Here is a 16,136-nt window from a genome sequence, read left to right on the forward strand (position 1 = left end):
TAGCTGACATTATGTTATTTCCCAATTTTTATTGTTTCATTCTGGAGAGCAGTGTCTTTTGTGTCTTGCTCTGTAACCACATCACCCAGAAAAATACCCAATACATAGTAGACACATAATATGTAGTTGTTTAACAAACAAATTAGCAGATTATTGTGGAACCCTCAGCATGGGGAGGTCACTGGTTGGGACTTGCTTTGGCATGAATTCCAAAATGTGGCTACTGTCATTTCATTTACTTTTCCTATAGTAATGAAGTATGAAAATTCACAACACTACAAATGTAAATTATCACCGTGTCTTTGTTTCGAAGGAAGATCCAAGGTAGTTTATAAAACCGCAAGCATTCTTGCTGATGCCATCCAATTACTTGATTTTAATAAATGAATCAAAACGGGCCTAATCAAAAAATAAAATGTACATCACCAAAAAAAAAAAAAAAATTGACTTACTCTATGGAAATGAGTACCTTTGTGCTCATAAAGTTTATAAAATTTACTTTCTACATATTCTTACTCTGTCATACCATGTTAAACAAGTGAAAGCAAAATAGATTTAATTCCTGTTGGTGGAATTTAAGCAACAAAACAAAGGAAAAGAGAGAGGCAAACCAAGAAACAGACTCAACTCTAGAGAACCAGTAGGTGGCTGCCAGAGGGGAGGCATGTGGGGGGATGGGTGAAATAGGTGATGGGGATTGAGGAGTGCCCCTGTCCTGCTGAGGGAAGTGTTTAATTCACTGTATTGTATACCCGAAACTAATATTACACTGTACATCAATAATACCGGAATTAAAATTATAAGAAAGTAGTAGGTACTGCAATGATTTTTCATGCTAAGCAGTTTACCCTGCAAAACATTATGGCCCTGTTATTCTCCCTACGAATGGAAGCACAGCCTACCTCTGGTGCCAGATATTCTGGTGTTCCACAGAACGTCTTCATGGTGGCCGCATCTGTAATCCCTTCTTTGCAAAGTCCAAAATCTGTAATTTTTATGTGGCCATCTTTATCCAGCATCAGATTCTCCAACTGTGTAGTAAGAAAAATGACATAACGTGTTTCATAGTTTTCAGAAATAGGAAAATACAGTTTTGACAAATGACTGAATGCGGAGTAAGATATTTTGGAAAGAGGACATGGCCGTAGTTAATAGAACTTTCAGAGCTTACAAACCCCAAAGCTTCCTAATTTGTGTGAAAAGAAACAGGTTTTATCAAATACTTCATGGTGATAAAATTAGTGATTTTTAAACGAATGGGAGTAAGAGCCCTTATTGTGTAATTTCTGAGAATACACACCTAAATAACTTTTCAAAGCAAACATCAGTCCTTAATCCTTTTTGTGTCCCTAAATTGTGATCTAAACAATCCCAAAGAGATGAGCACCTTCTTCTAGATATATATGGATGGTTTTCAACAATTTCTCTTGGGAATCTATTGCTATTATAAAATATTCACTTACAGAAATGTTTTTTGGTGGTTGTTGTAAATCAAACCTAAATCTTATTTTGTAAGGTAAGGCGATATCCTCTTTTGAAGGTCTTTGTAATAAAAAAATACCAACCCTTTCAAACATAAAAAGAAAAATATCAAAGTCAAACATTCAACAGTTAATGAAAATATATAGCACATACATTTTAAAACTGGAATCTCTTTGAACCCACTAATTCCAAAACACCAAAGAGAATCTCAAAGATTTAACCAAGTACCAAGATCATTTGCCTCAAGTGAAAATTGTCAAATGTAAGGGGAAGGAGTTTGTGCAAAGTCAACGCAATTAAAAGTACCAACCATAACTGATGTTCTTCTCCCGACTTGAGCACAACCTTATGATTGTCATCACACAAAGATACATGTTAGTTCTGAGCTGTGATCCTACAGCCTCACACAGACAAGGATGCGAACCCCGCTCAGTCATCTAGACAGAACTTACACGCGCACACAAGAAACACACACACAAAGAAACGCATGCAGAAACCGTTATCAGCAGCATTAATGACATTTCACCTATTTCAGGAGCACTCCATCTCCTTCTCCACGTGACAACATGACAGCGCTTACCTCAGCCCTGAAGTCAAGATCAATTTCAAAACAGAACTCCATGTAAGAATATAAACAGGTATCAATCACATAAAATGTGGTATTATACTATGTCATATTATCCAAAGTCTTATAAGCGAGAAACCCGACACAGTTAAGTAAGTTGTGCTGGTGGAAGGAGAGATCCGAACAGACCTCAGTCCTTGGGTAGAGGCCTAGATGCATCCCCAGCTGAACTAAAAGCTCAGTACCTGGTTCATGTATTGTACAGACTGCAGAGAAGGGAGTCTGTCTTTCACTGGTCTACAGAAAGGTGAACAAACACTCAATATGTTGTAGGACTTTTCATCTTTTTTTTCAAGTTTATTCTGAGACAGTATGTGCACATGCACTCAAGCAGGGGAGGGGCAGAGAGAGAGGGAGAGGAAGAGAGAGAATCCCAAGCAGGCTCCATGCTGTCAGCACAGAGATGAATGCGGGGCTCGATCTCACGAACTATGAGATCAGGACCTGAGCTGAAATCAAGAGTCAGAGACTTAACGGACTGAGCCACCCAGGCGCCCCCCCAAAAAAAACCAAATCAAATTCTTAAAATGCTGAAAGGTCTTTTAAAAATATTTAAAAGTCCCTTTTATTAACACATTACATAAAAATTCTTATAAAAACTTCAAATAATACATAATAATATTGAGGAGAATGTGAATGTGCTATCTACTCCATTCCTTCCTGCTCCCCTGTGTTGAAGGTATGTCAATCCTCTTAAAAACATTTTTTTAATGTTTATTTGTTTTTTGAGAGAGAGAGAGAGAGAGAGAGAGAGAGAGAGCGAGCATGAGCGAGCGTGAGCGGGAAAGGGGCAGAGAGAGAGGGAGACACAGAAAGCAAAGCAGGCTCCAGGCTCTGAGCTGTCAGCACAGAGCCCAACGCGGGGCTCGAACCCACGAACCATGAGATCATGAGCTGAGTTGAAGTTGGAAGCTTAACTGACTGAGCCACCAGGTGCCCCTGCATCAATCCTCTTGATACACTTTATGTGCATCAGACAGTATTCATGGAGACATGATACCATGCACTGTGTCTCCACATTTTGACAAGGCTACTTGGAAGTGCATGGATACAGAAATAACAAGACATATAAACACTGTTTTTAGTACCAAAAAGGGTACATATTTTTTAAAATCTTGATTTGCACCTAATTCTCTAGCCTCATATCTCAGCTCTAAGATGTCAGGGATTGAGGGATGGGGAATGGACGGAGATGCAGGACAGGGTTGGAGGAAGGAATAGGTTGAACATGACCAAGTGTCCCAGTCTGCCCAGAACGGAGGGGTTTTCCCGGGATGCAGGACTTAAAAGTTCTGGAACTGGGGAAGTCTGGGGCAAACCAGATAGTTGGTCATCCTACTTATTTTATAAGTCAGCTTCATAAAAAGCCATCACAATACTATAGTAAGAAAAAAGGGATGCCTGTGAGGGATGGGGAGAGGGTCACAGAGACGGGGAGGTAGTGTAGTGCATGGGAGGCAGCCAAGAGCAAAGGGGGTCAGATAACGGAGTTAAGTCAGAGAACACATATAAATTCCAAGCTTTGCCCTTACTCACTGTGTGACCTTGGGCTTGCTATTGATTTCTGTGTCCCTCAACCTCATCTATGAACTAGAGGTAAATAAGGGTAACAGCCAATGCGGTTGCTTTGAGAATTAGAGATATTGAATGTAGAACTTAACACAATGTAAGTATTCAATAAATGTATCAACCATTTATTTATTAAATGTGGAGAGTTTAATGGCTAAATTACAAGTTATCAAAATGGTATGTGTTCTTTGGGATGATGTAGGAAACTACAGGAATGGAACCCAATAAAACACTTCGGTCAGCTGAGCGTCTTCTTAAAAACACTTTCAGTACTCAATAATTTCTTTTGAATAAAACAAAAGATAAATACTTCCTAATTTTTGAGCCTGTTTTTCAATTGTGTCTACCTTCTTCCATCAATTAATTTTGCTCTCTCACCATCCTGAAATGTTATTTTACTGAGTATGAATGTCAAAACAACCTGTCCATCGAAAGTATCAACCATAGTCAGAGACGTATCACCTTACAGAAATGATATCCCCAAACCTATTCTTGTATAAACATAGGTCAGGGGTAACTATCCAGGCTTGTTAAAAAAAGAATAATAATTTGACACAGAAGGATAACAAAGTTTCCGTTAAATGTTAAGAACTATGGGTGTTGTAATTCACAAATGTGAAGGAGGCACAGAAACCTGCAAGTTTTCAGAGGAGATGGATGGCTCAGATATAATCAAGAACACCTGGAAACCACCTCCTCTGTGCATTTAACCCTGAAGGGGATTTAGTCACACGTTCTGTGTCAAGGAGAAAGAAAAACATTTACAAATGCTCTCCCTTTGGTTCTCTCTCCTAAATCTCATGGCTGTCCTTTTGGTTAGTCACAAAGTGCACAATTCACAGCATTACTGACTGTGAGTGTTCACGTACTCTCCATTTGTAAACTTTTAAGTCTACCTGTTTTTACTCCCCTCAGTCTTAGTTTCCAGAACTGAGAGCAGGCATTACATTTATGCTCTGTGGATGCATCCACTGGCAAAAGCAATGATGAAGTCAAATAAGAGGTTTGACAGAAAAGATTATATGTTAAAACTGTGGTTAATACTCCTTGCTCCGTTAGAGAGGGCTGTTATCTAACAGTTCATGTTTTCAGGAGGGAAAAAATATTAGATGTATACCTCGCAGAGTTCCCATAAAAAAAGGTAACATTTGTACCCAGCAGAAGCATACAGCCATTACCTGACAGAGGGTCTCCATTCAGCATGCCTATAGAAAAATATGGTCGATTCTGAAACCTTTTTTCCTCTGTGCTTTGTGGACAAGAAATCATAGTAAGAAAGTACTATGCGCCTTTTGTTCTTGCTGGTGCGTAGCATAAAATTCAACTCTCAAACTCCTATCTGTCTTTGATACTGTGTTTTCAACACTTCAAAGTACAATAAAAAATGAAATTTGCAGCGTGTACCAGGATCAGTGGATGGGCTGTGGAGGCCAAGAATGGACTGGCCCGGAGGCTCCTTGAACCATGTGCGGGCTGAAGGAGGCCACGGCTTGGGCACACATGTAACCCTTTTGTGGTGCACAGGCTGGGAAGCTCTGCTCTAACATACGCCAAGCTAGCAAAGTTTTTTATACTTTCGAATACAGTATTCTAGTATAGATACACATTCTAATATCTAGCTATTGTACGTCTCATCAAAGATCATCAAATGATCTTACGTATCATTTTACTTAAATGGCTGACACTGTAATTAAACAAAGGAATGAAAATAACGCTTCCTAAGGGCTCTGATGGCTGCTGGAGCAGAATACACAGTTAGTTCCCCTCCCTCGCCCTCCCACCCCATTTTGGGGCAGCTGTATCAGACTCAGTGCCCGGTACTTCAGTACCAAGGCTGCTCCGGTCCAGGAGAGGAGTAAGGAATTCATCCTCCACACACTGCACACTCAGGCTCAGGGCTATCGAAGTAACCAAGTGTCATACAAGCTCACCTGCAGGAACGTACCACGAAGTTAGGAGAGTGTGCCAAAATACTGAAGAAAACACGTCTCCACTTTGAACCTGCCTGAGCTAGAAAGGGATTCACAATGTACAACAGCAGAGACCTTACTTCCGCTGTCCGGCCGCTTAAGGACGGACCACACACAGGGGAGCCTGGGTGGCTCAGTCAGTTAAGCGTCCAACTTCAGCTCAGGTCATGATCTTGAGGCTGAGTTGAAGCCCCTGCTTGGGATTCTCTCTCTCCCTCGCTCTCTGCCCCTCCCCCATTTGCACTCTCTCTCTCAAAATAAATGAATAAACTTTGGAGAAAAAAAAAAAAAACTGACTACACATAAGGAACATAGCCCAATAATACAATTTAACCTTAGAGGGTGAAGGGGTTCTTTTTTTTTTTTTTTTAATTTTTTTTTCAATGTTTTTATTTATTTTTGGGACAGAGAGAGACACAGCATGAACAGGGGAGGGGCAGAGAGAGAGGGAGACACAGAATCGGAAACAGGCTCCAGGCTCCGAGCCATCAGCCCAGAGCCTGACGCGGGGCTCGAACTCACGGACCGCGAGATCGTGACCTGGCTGAAGTCGGACGCTTAACCGACTGCGCCACCCAGGTGCCCCAAGGGTGAAGGGGTTCTTAATAGCAGTGGCTTAAAATTTTTATAGAAGAGGGAATACAGAGAGACTGGTCAGAAGTGGGAGCTGGAGGCTGAGTCCTGAGACAGCAGATAATAAAGCAATTATGCTGCTCTCTTCCAGACTGCAGGATTATGGGGGGTGAGCACCAGGGAGCTGATGAAGACGGGGGGGGGGGGGGGGGGGGGGGGGGGGGGTACTGTGGGAAGACTCTGAGCCATCCCTTTGTGTCAGCACTGAGACTCTGAAGTTATCTAAATCTGGGGCTCCTGGGTGGCTCAGTTAGTTAAGCATCAGACTCTTGATTCTGGCTCAGGTCATGACCTCACAGTTCATTAGTTCAAGGATCCCCATATGTAGTTCTGTGCTGACGGTGTAGAGCCTGCTTGGGATTCTCTCTCTCTCTCTCTCTCTCTCTCTCTCTCTCTCTGCCCCTCCCCTGTTTGCACACACACATGTGCCCTCTCACACATGCCCGCTCTCTCTCAAAATAAATAAACTTCAAAAGAGATGATCTATTTGTGGGTTTCTCATATTAATAATGTAGATGATTAAATTAACCAATAAACTCTAATTGGGTAGAAAACAAGATTAGATTAACCACCAATAGAATACAGTAGCGAAGTATGTACTATTTTTTACCTCTTGCCCTGTTACAAACTCATGGAGAAACTAATTCTTAATGAATTCCAGTATCATTATATGCACCTTTCATAGGTCCCTATTCAGCCCATTCTGTACTTGATGGCATGGTCTTTGAAAAGAAATCTTACACTTGCAAAATAAGAACTAGGCAGAAAAGTTTCTAATATAATCTGCACTACTGATGAAATCTTAAAAGGGATTTTTTCAAATTTTTAGGTGATGATGAAGCTATACAAGTTTTTCGCGAGTAACCACAAGGAATTTGCGTCCTTACTAAAACAGAATTTCGTATTACAACATATATTGATAAACTAAGCAAACTTACTTTTGAAAGCGTAACAAAGGTTGCAATAATTTATCTGTTGCTATGAACACCAACTTCTTAGGAACTATGAACTGATAAAGTATCTTACATTAACTTGCACGTGAAGTAAAGCTTTCCTTCCTTGATAAATGAGGCGTCGGCAAATAGGTACTGATTTACTTGAGAGGCACAGCTATGAGAGGCATCTCAAATGGATTTGCATTTTATTAAACATAAGGTCATTAGTAAGGAGATGATCAAGACAAATCTGAGACTGATCAATTAAAGTGGGTACCTAAATCAGTTGTGGATGATGCTGTTCTTTAATATATCTGGTGTAAATATAGTTAAAGCATCTATTTTCTTATCTTCCACAGCATTATTTGAATTTTAGATTTACAAACATCTCCCAGAGTTAATCCAATGCATTCCTTGCCCCGCGTAGATTTCATTTCGACTCTAGAGAGGCAGAAGGGTGTAAAGAGCAGAACACCAGACTTGGATTCATGCTTTCTATCATCTTGACTTTGAGTAAGTCACCTGCTAGGTGTCCAGGCTTCAGTGACCTCACCTGTCACCTACGGACCAACTCAAAGTATTAATGATCCCACCTACAGGATCTCTTTTGTTTGTGCATAATCCTGCACTACGGATACAAGTAATACTTGTATAAATTTGAATGCTTGGCTTTTAACATTACATGTACTCTTTCTGGTGTATGTGCATGTGTATATTCTGTCCTATGTTATATATTTACTTAGACCTTGAGATTAATACTGTATTAAAAAAATACACTTAAGAGAGCAGAGACTACCTAATTGTCTAGTGAAGTTAGTGGTCTGTGTATATGGTAACTACTTGGACTGGTATTCATATATATTGCCATGTAACAATGTTGATCTAATTCCAACATCAGAAAGGATAGGGCAATGAAACTCATATTAAATGCACAATATGGTGGTTCATTTAAAAAAATTTTTTTTACATTTATTTATTTTTGAGAAACAGAGTGAGACAAAGCATGAGCAGGGGAGGGGCAGAGAGAGAAGGAGACACAGAATCTGAAGCAGGCTCCAGGCTCTGAGCTGTCAGCACAGAGCCTGACGCGGGGCTCAAACCCACAAACTGTGAGATCATGACTGAGCTGAAGTCGGACGCTCAACCGACTGAGCCACCCAGGTGCCCCTGTTGGTTCATTTAATGATGATTCGCAAAGAATACTGACCAAGACCATCCCAATTATAACATTCCTTAATCAATGCTGCCAATCAAAGAAGCATTCTTTCTCTTCCTCCTTTAGGTTAATGGTTCTATCTTCCAGCTTTAAGCATTCTGAATATGTTACTGAGTACTTCCAGATTATTCTCATTTCCCTAAATCGAGGACACCCCCCCCCCCCCACAACTAGGATCTATAAAATATAACACTTCTTCAGCGGGGAGAGCAGACTCAGAGAAGAGCAAACTATTTCTAAGTCTATCTGAAATGCCATGAAACTTACAAGTTTTGTCATGCCATATAACTAATTTCTTTAAAAAAATACTGAGATTCAAGACATGTAAACATTAACGGATTATTTGGCCACTCAGACATCAGATGCAGAAGCTTAATTCCATCACATTCTTTGTCATAAAAAACTTCAGGCTAAATACAATCCTACCGTTGATGGGTATTCCCCGCTGGTGCATCTGGCCCTTGCACAGAGGTTCACCCCTGACCTAGATGTTTTATAGCTGCTCAGTTCATTTTTCCTAAATACGGTATTTATAGCTACTTTTAAACTTTAATGCATAACATGTTACACAAACATACATACTAAATTTCACCATCAGTGTGCAGAATAATGCTTTGCGAGGTAGTTACGCCTTAGGGTCATTTGTAGCCTAAAGGTACATGATTAAGAACATCTTCAAAGACAAGCACTTAAATGGATGATGTAGGAATCACAGGTTGAAAAGGAGTGAGGTGGGAGCGAGGGACAGTTGTGATGTCTTTCATAGTATTCTAGATCTATACGTCGTTTCGTACAGAAAGATTTCATAAAAGACTCTGGTAACGTCTATATCTACAAATCAAATCACACTTTAAATGGGCTAGTATTTAATAAATTAAGCAATTCTGTATCCGATTTTAATAAGATTACTATAGGATTTACTTTTCATGAAAGCTAGACAGTCACATTTAGAATGTGTTCCAAATGTATCATGGGATACATTTCCCTAGCGTGGCCAATCCATCAAAACAGTGTCACATGAGAATTACTACTACCTTTAACGAGCTACTTCAGGGCCTAGCAAACTATGGCCTGGGAGCGAAATCTGGCCAACTGCTCATTCTTGTGAGTGAAGTTTTACCAGAACACAGCCAGCCTCACTCACATGCCTACTGCCCTACAGGAGCAGAGCACGGCAGCTGCAGAGCGAATCTGGGCAGCAAAGCCTGAAACGGGTGCTGTCTGCTCTTTACAGAATGGATGCTGACCCAGAGCTGGTCCCAGAGCCTTGTCAGGAAGGAATTCAGAGAAGTGAAGTCACTATTGCCCACAAAACAATACAGTGCTTTTTAAAATGGAAACTAAGCAAATTAATAAAAGGCTGTATTAAAAGGCTTCAGGGATTTAAAGCCACCACAAAGTCAATACCAAAAGCAAACTGAGTATTTTCCCAATAAATACCTTCATTATTATACAAGTTTCATCCATAAAAGTATGGTAGACTTATAACAATGAAACTTACTTTAGAATGTCCCTGGCAAAGGCACCTGATTCTTAATCAGATGGTTAACATTACTCACAAAGTTCCAGAAAAATGAAACAATTATTGGCAGGTCACATCTGACCAAAGCAGTGAAACAGATATTACTGGGCACTTCAAAACCTCAGACATAAAGGAACTACGTACATATCAGTGAATGGAATCCCTGTCAAATACAATAAACTACATTCTTAAACAGAGTGCTTTTTTTTTCCCAACGAAATCTGCTTTTCTCCAAACTGTATAACTTTGTAATTACTTTGTGTTTGTCCCTATAGTCTCTGCAAAAACAAATTCTGATTACTTTTTTTTTTTTTTTTTACCTTGAGATCACGGTACACAATCTTTCCGGAATGTAGATAGTCCAAGGCAGAGACAATTTCTGCACCATAGAAACGTGTGCGGTCCTCGGAGAACACCCGCTCTCTCGACAAATGGAAAAACAGCTGCAGGGTAAACAGCAGGGACAGGATTGTAATAATTACTGATTTAGTGGGGGAAATTAACACAAACATAAAACACCTCTCACCACCATATTGTGATGATAGATAGCGTACTCTCAGTGGACGCGGAGCACTCTTACACAGCAGCTGGCTTATCTTCTCCAGGTTTCCAAGGGGAGACTGCGAGCTGTTAAATCAGCGTTTTAATCAATATACCAATCTTGTTTAAGGCATTCTGCTTGCTACCCATTTAACCTTCAGTTACCAGAGGAAAAAAGTACGCATCATCAGACTGCATTTCCCCTCACGGTCCTGTTGCTTCACTCTTGCAAGGATTAGGTATCGAGATATTATTAAAATAAATGAACACAACAGAGAGGGTATATTTCTACTTGGTTATTTGATTTGTATTTGATTTCCAAGGAAGGCCTGCTGATTCGCTAAAACGGATCGATGTGAACTTGCTTTCTTCCACAACTGCTGTTGATTTATGAGATCTCTGGAAACGTTTTCAAAGTCTGAACCAATGTTTTCTACAATGACAAACCATAAGGCTTCAAGTTTTTATGTTAGTAACGGTCAACACGGACTGAGGAGCTCCCGTTATTCCCCTTTTAGTGCTATTTCAATAATAACTACAACACCAACCTCTCCCCTCATATGATCACTTAAAACCATAAGCTCCTTCACTTCCTACGAATCACCTACAGGATTAACAGGTGCTCCCTGGGTGCTCACTGTGGCCAAGCACTCAGCCCTCCATTTAGGCCAGCTCTTGATTTGTGAAACTGCCCCATCTCATCTCTCAGTTCAACAATGCATGTATGGAAGGAGCAGGTTCCGGGCACTATGAATTGACTCTTAATGTACTGCTTCACTGTATTAAGAAATCCATCAGGAACATTGAAGGTTTGTTAACAGTGCTGAGGCCACTTCTATGTATCACAGTAGATTCTCAATACAGGTCTGTGATTAAAGGAATGAACCAATCAGTGTGTCCTTGACCACTGCATCAGAAATTAACTACACCTTCACACGATTATGGACTTAGTGCCCTGACAAACATGTAAGAATCATGGTTATCCAACATTTGTTCCTCACACAGCAAATCATAACTTAAGCAACATAAAAGAGGTTCCCTACAGACTTCTTCCCTTCTTCCTCCTCCACCTCCACTGAAGAGTCTGTCACTGTTTTAAGATAAATTTTATGCATAACCCATTGTCACAGTGAAGAGTGGGAGATAATATGATGTAACAACTGCCAAAAAAGACTGGCTTAACATCAGTTATAGTAAAACTAAAATATTTGGCAGATAGTCCCTAAACTCTAATGCTATCTTGTCATATTGTATCAAATCTAAGATGCTCTTTATTGGGACTCCATCACCATTTTAAGTTAATAGCAAGAAACAAAAAAAGTTGGGGTGCTTGGGTGGCTCAGTGGGTTAAGTGTCCGACTCTTGGTTTTGGCTCAGGTCATGATCTCACAGCGCGTGGGATCAAGCCCTATGTCAGGGCCTACATTGGCCTTTGCACTGACAGTGCAGAACCTGCTTGGGGTTCTCTCTCTCCCTCCTTTCCTGCCCCACCCCCCCCGCTAGCACAGGTACACGTGCGCGCACTCTCTAAATAAACTTAACAAAAAAAGAAACAAAAAAGTTGTCAATTAAAACTATTAATAAACCGTCAAATATAAAAGACAATATAGAAGGCATTCTGACTACAGAAATGTTAAATACGCCTTACAAGTGATCAAATACAGTATGCCAAAATAAAACCACTGCATATAATTACTCGGGGATATTTCTCAGAATTCACTCATTTATATAGGCAGATATATATTATTAATGCATAACCATTCAAATGAGGATGAGAGGCAGAAAGAAGTTTCCATTATCAGTAAAGTCACTCTGAAAAATTTCTGGGCCAAGTAACTTCTGCTGCCCTTTACAACAAAATATCACTAACTTGGATGAAGGAACCCCTGTGATCTCTACATAGATTTATGGCAACCTTCTAATGGGATGAAAATACTGTTTAGATTCCTAACTTTTCTTAAAACAATGTCAAGCCTACCTACTCATCTGCCACACAAAAGATAAAGATCCTCCCTAAATCAATATAATATGTACAGCCTTCTACAGCTTTGCTTAGACCATATTCTTCAATTTGTCTCCCAGCCAATTTCTATAAAAATATCAGCTAAAAAAAAAAAAAAAAGATACTTAAGGAGAAGAATAATTTCTCAATCTGCTGTCCTCTGATGTACACCCTTGTTATCTTATGGAACTTATTCTTGCTATGATAACCCATATTCTCTTAATTGCCAAATCCAATGATCTATTTATGTCTTCTTGCTCTGGAACTGACAACATCAGCCCCCTTCTTGAACGTGTTCCTTGCCGTTGGTAATACAGCTCTCTCTCCTGATTTTCTAGCTAACTCTCTGGATATTCCTTCTCAGTTTCTACCTTGGCTTTAAACCAACTTTCCACTTAGTGAGCATTAATTATTTTCAAGTCACTGTGTTGAGCACTAGGAAGAGAAAAAGATGGCATACAGATATAAAGAAATCATACGAAAAAAATTAAAAGACTAAGACACAAGGAAAAAAGGGAAAAGGACACAGACAATTAAAATGAGAGGACTACAAATGAACACAGTTTATGTAAACATGCCACATTATAATAATCAATAAAGTAGAGATAAACACGTAAATGAGGCAATTTAGCATATCCAGAAATAGCATTGTCAATGGAAGTGTTGTGAGATAAGTATCTTTATACGCTAGTGGTTGGGATGTAAGCAGACAGCAACTCTTCACAGGGCAACCGGAAATAGATACTATGATAATTTTTAAAGCACCACAGTTTCTCTTCTAGAAATTTCCTTTTTAAAAAAAGGAAATGTGTGAATCTTCTACATAAGGATATTCTCTGTAGCAGTGTATACAATGACAAAAATGTGAACACAGGCTTCCTACCATGTTGAAAAAAATTAGATTTCTCATCTAATCCCGTATCAAAATAACTTCTGATGTAACTAATAGTTAAACATAATATATTAAACTAATAATTAAAAAACTAGAAAAGTAGAATAGAAAGTCCATGGGGCCAGACTTACCCTCTTGCCCTACACAACTTGGCAGAAATGCATACAACAAAAAAATGACAATTACGAAAAATATGTAACAGAATTCTTTTTAGATACTGGACAAGAGGCAGCACAGGACCAAGATCCTTCTGAAAAGGGAAACAAATGAGTGAGTCCTAAAGCCACCCATCTTCTGTCCGGGGGTGCTGGGTGGAACATCACTGGCAGGAAAGGAAATCCCAAGCATGATTCAAGGTCTCACCACCAGAGAATGAGAGCAGATTTTGAGGAGGGTGAGGTAGATGGCATTTGCTGAAGAGAACACAAGTGAGCAAGAAGCCACACAAAATCCACATCGTTTAGTATGCCACAGAGTAGTGAGCACTGTAGTGTGTGAGGTTAAACTCTAGGAAAACCAGCAGAGTAGGAATGGAGATCTGTATGCCAAATAATTCCCAGAGGTCACTCCGAGCTGACAGACATTCAATTTCTACGCAGTCAAAACAGTGTCATTAGTGAATAGCCAGGCATTCAGTAGGTATTTCAAAAAAAGTCAAAGTACAAGTTAAACCTACATTATCAAGGTTAACAAATATGAAGAAGGCAACAAAACCCAGACATTCATGTAAAATTCCAAAGATCTAGTATGCAAGCAGTAATTACTAGACATAAGAAGTTGTAGGAAATAAGACCCATAACCAAGAGAAAAATCAGTCATTAGACACAGACCCTAAAAATAGCAGGGGTGATGGATTTAATAGACTGACTTTAAAACAGTACATGAGATAAAGGGAAATAGAAATAGAAATAAATGGGACTTCTAGAGATAAAGTGTACAGTATCTGAAAAATTTCAGTAGATGGGATTAACAACAAATTAGACACTGCAAGAGAAGAAAAGCAATGAGTATCAAATCACAATAAAAGAAACTATACAAATTGTAACTTAAAAAAAAAAAAAGAGCCTTAGTGATGGGTTGACAGCATCAAGGAAGCTAACATATGCGTAATGGCAGTTCCTGAAAAAGGGAGGGAGACACCTGCAAAATTATGCCCCAGATTCTCCAAACTTGGATAAAAATGATAAATGCATACATCTGTGTATCTCAATGAACCTCAACATGATGAAAACTCACAAACATGCATGAACTACTGGAATGTAGGAAGTCAGAGCACATTCAAATCACCAAAAAACTGGTGACAGAAAAGCTTTTAAAAATTCTGAGGTTGGGGAAACATAACATACAGAAGAACAAATAGGAGAATAATCCTAGATTTTTCAGAGGCTACGTAAGCAAAAAGGCAATGGAGCAATACGGCCAAATGGCTAAATGAAAAACAAAAAGGCATCTTAAAATTCTGTATCCAGTAGGAAAATCCAAATAGTAAGGAGCAGCATATGTAAGAAAAAGGCTGAGGCCAGGGAAAGAGACCCTGGAAAAGATCAGGTGAAACGATCCCAGGCTCACACAGAGCCCAAAGTGCTTTGCATCCTTGCCAGGCAGGATGGAAAGGCCTCCTAAGAAATGTGGCACCCAGGACAGTCGGTGAGGTTCCTGCCTGGGCAGTGCGGCAATACCAGTGTCACAGCAAAGGCTAGCGTGGCCAGTCTACGGTTAAACGCAAGCCTGGAAATGATCACCGTTTATAAGTAAGAACAACATCATCCAATGAAAAATTATCAGGCACAAAAAGAACTAGGAAAATATAACCCATTACTAGGAGAAAAATGTGTCACTCAGAAAGTGACACAAATGACAGAGATAGAAGAATACTATGATAAAATAGCTATTAAGATATAGTCTAAAAGTTCAAAAGGTAGAGAGAGAAGCATAAGGAAATAAATGGGAGATACGAAAAGTCCCAAATTAGGGGCGCCTGGGTGGCTCAGTTGGTCGAGCGTCCGACTTCGGCTCAGGTCATGATCTCACAGTCTGTGGGTTCGAGCCCCGCGTCAGGCTCTGTGCTGACAGCTCAGAGCCTGGAGCCTGTTTCCAATCCTGTGTCTCCCTCTCTCTCTGCCCCTCTCCCAGTCTCACTTTGTCTCACTCTGTCTCTCAAAAATAAATAAATATAAAAAAGAAAGAAAGAAAGAAAGAAAGAAAGAAAGAAAGAAAGAAAGAAAGAAAAGTCCCAAATTAAACTTCAAAAGATGAAGTCTGAGATGTCCTAGATGAAAAAGAAAAAACTGATTTAATTAACAGCATGCTAGACACTGGAGAAAAAAATGGTAACAGACTTTAAGACACAGGAAACAGATCTAAAGTTAAAGATATAAAAAAATAATGAAAAAGATGAACAGAGCATTGATAAACCGTGGGATGATATCCCGCAGTCTAACATATGTATAAGTGCATTCTGAGGATCGGATGAGAGAAATGAATGAACAGAAAAAAAATACTTGAATAATGTCCAAAAAGTTTTCAAATCTGATGAAACTATAAGCCTGCAGATTCACAAAGACTTAAAAGAAAACCCAACTGAAAGAAATGTGAAGAGGGGTGCCTGGGTGGCTCAGTTGGTTAAATATCTGACTCTTGATTTTGGCTCAGACCTTGATCTCCTTGTTTGTGAGTTCAAGCTCTGCATTGGGATCTGTGTTGACAATGCAGAGCCTGACTGGGATTCTATCTCACCCTCTCTGTCTGCC

At 39.7% G+C, this 16,136-nt stretch overlaps 1 protein-coding gene across 5 annotated transcripts in view; it reads right to left on the minus strand.

Annotated features, from left to right (window-relative positions):
* AKT3 (AKT serine/threonine kinase 3) overlaps positions 1–16,136 on the minus strand; it is a 309,160-nt gene that overhangs the window by 56,309 nt on the left and 236,715 nt on the right. For all 5 annotated transcript variants that reach the window (XM_086694762.1, XM_086694759.1, XM_086694760.1 and 2 more), the window contains 2 exons: positions 10,273–10,395; positions 903–1,031 (listed from right to left, as the gene is read on the minus strand). In XM_086694762.1, coding sequence (XP_086550888.1) covers positions 903–1,031; positions 10,273–10,395 — 252 coding nt within the window. The remainder of the gene's footprint in view (positions 1–902; positions 1,032–10,272; positions 10,396–16,136) is intronic.

Source organism: Puma concolor, chromosome E4 (assembly GCF_028749965.1).
Source record: "Puma concolor isolate L17-30 chromosome E4, mPumCon1.1.hap2, whole genome shotgun sequence".
NCBI classification, from domain to species: Eukaryota; Metazoa; Chordata; class Mammalia; order Carnivora; family Felidae; genus Puma; species Puma concolor.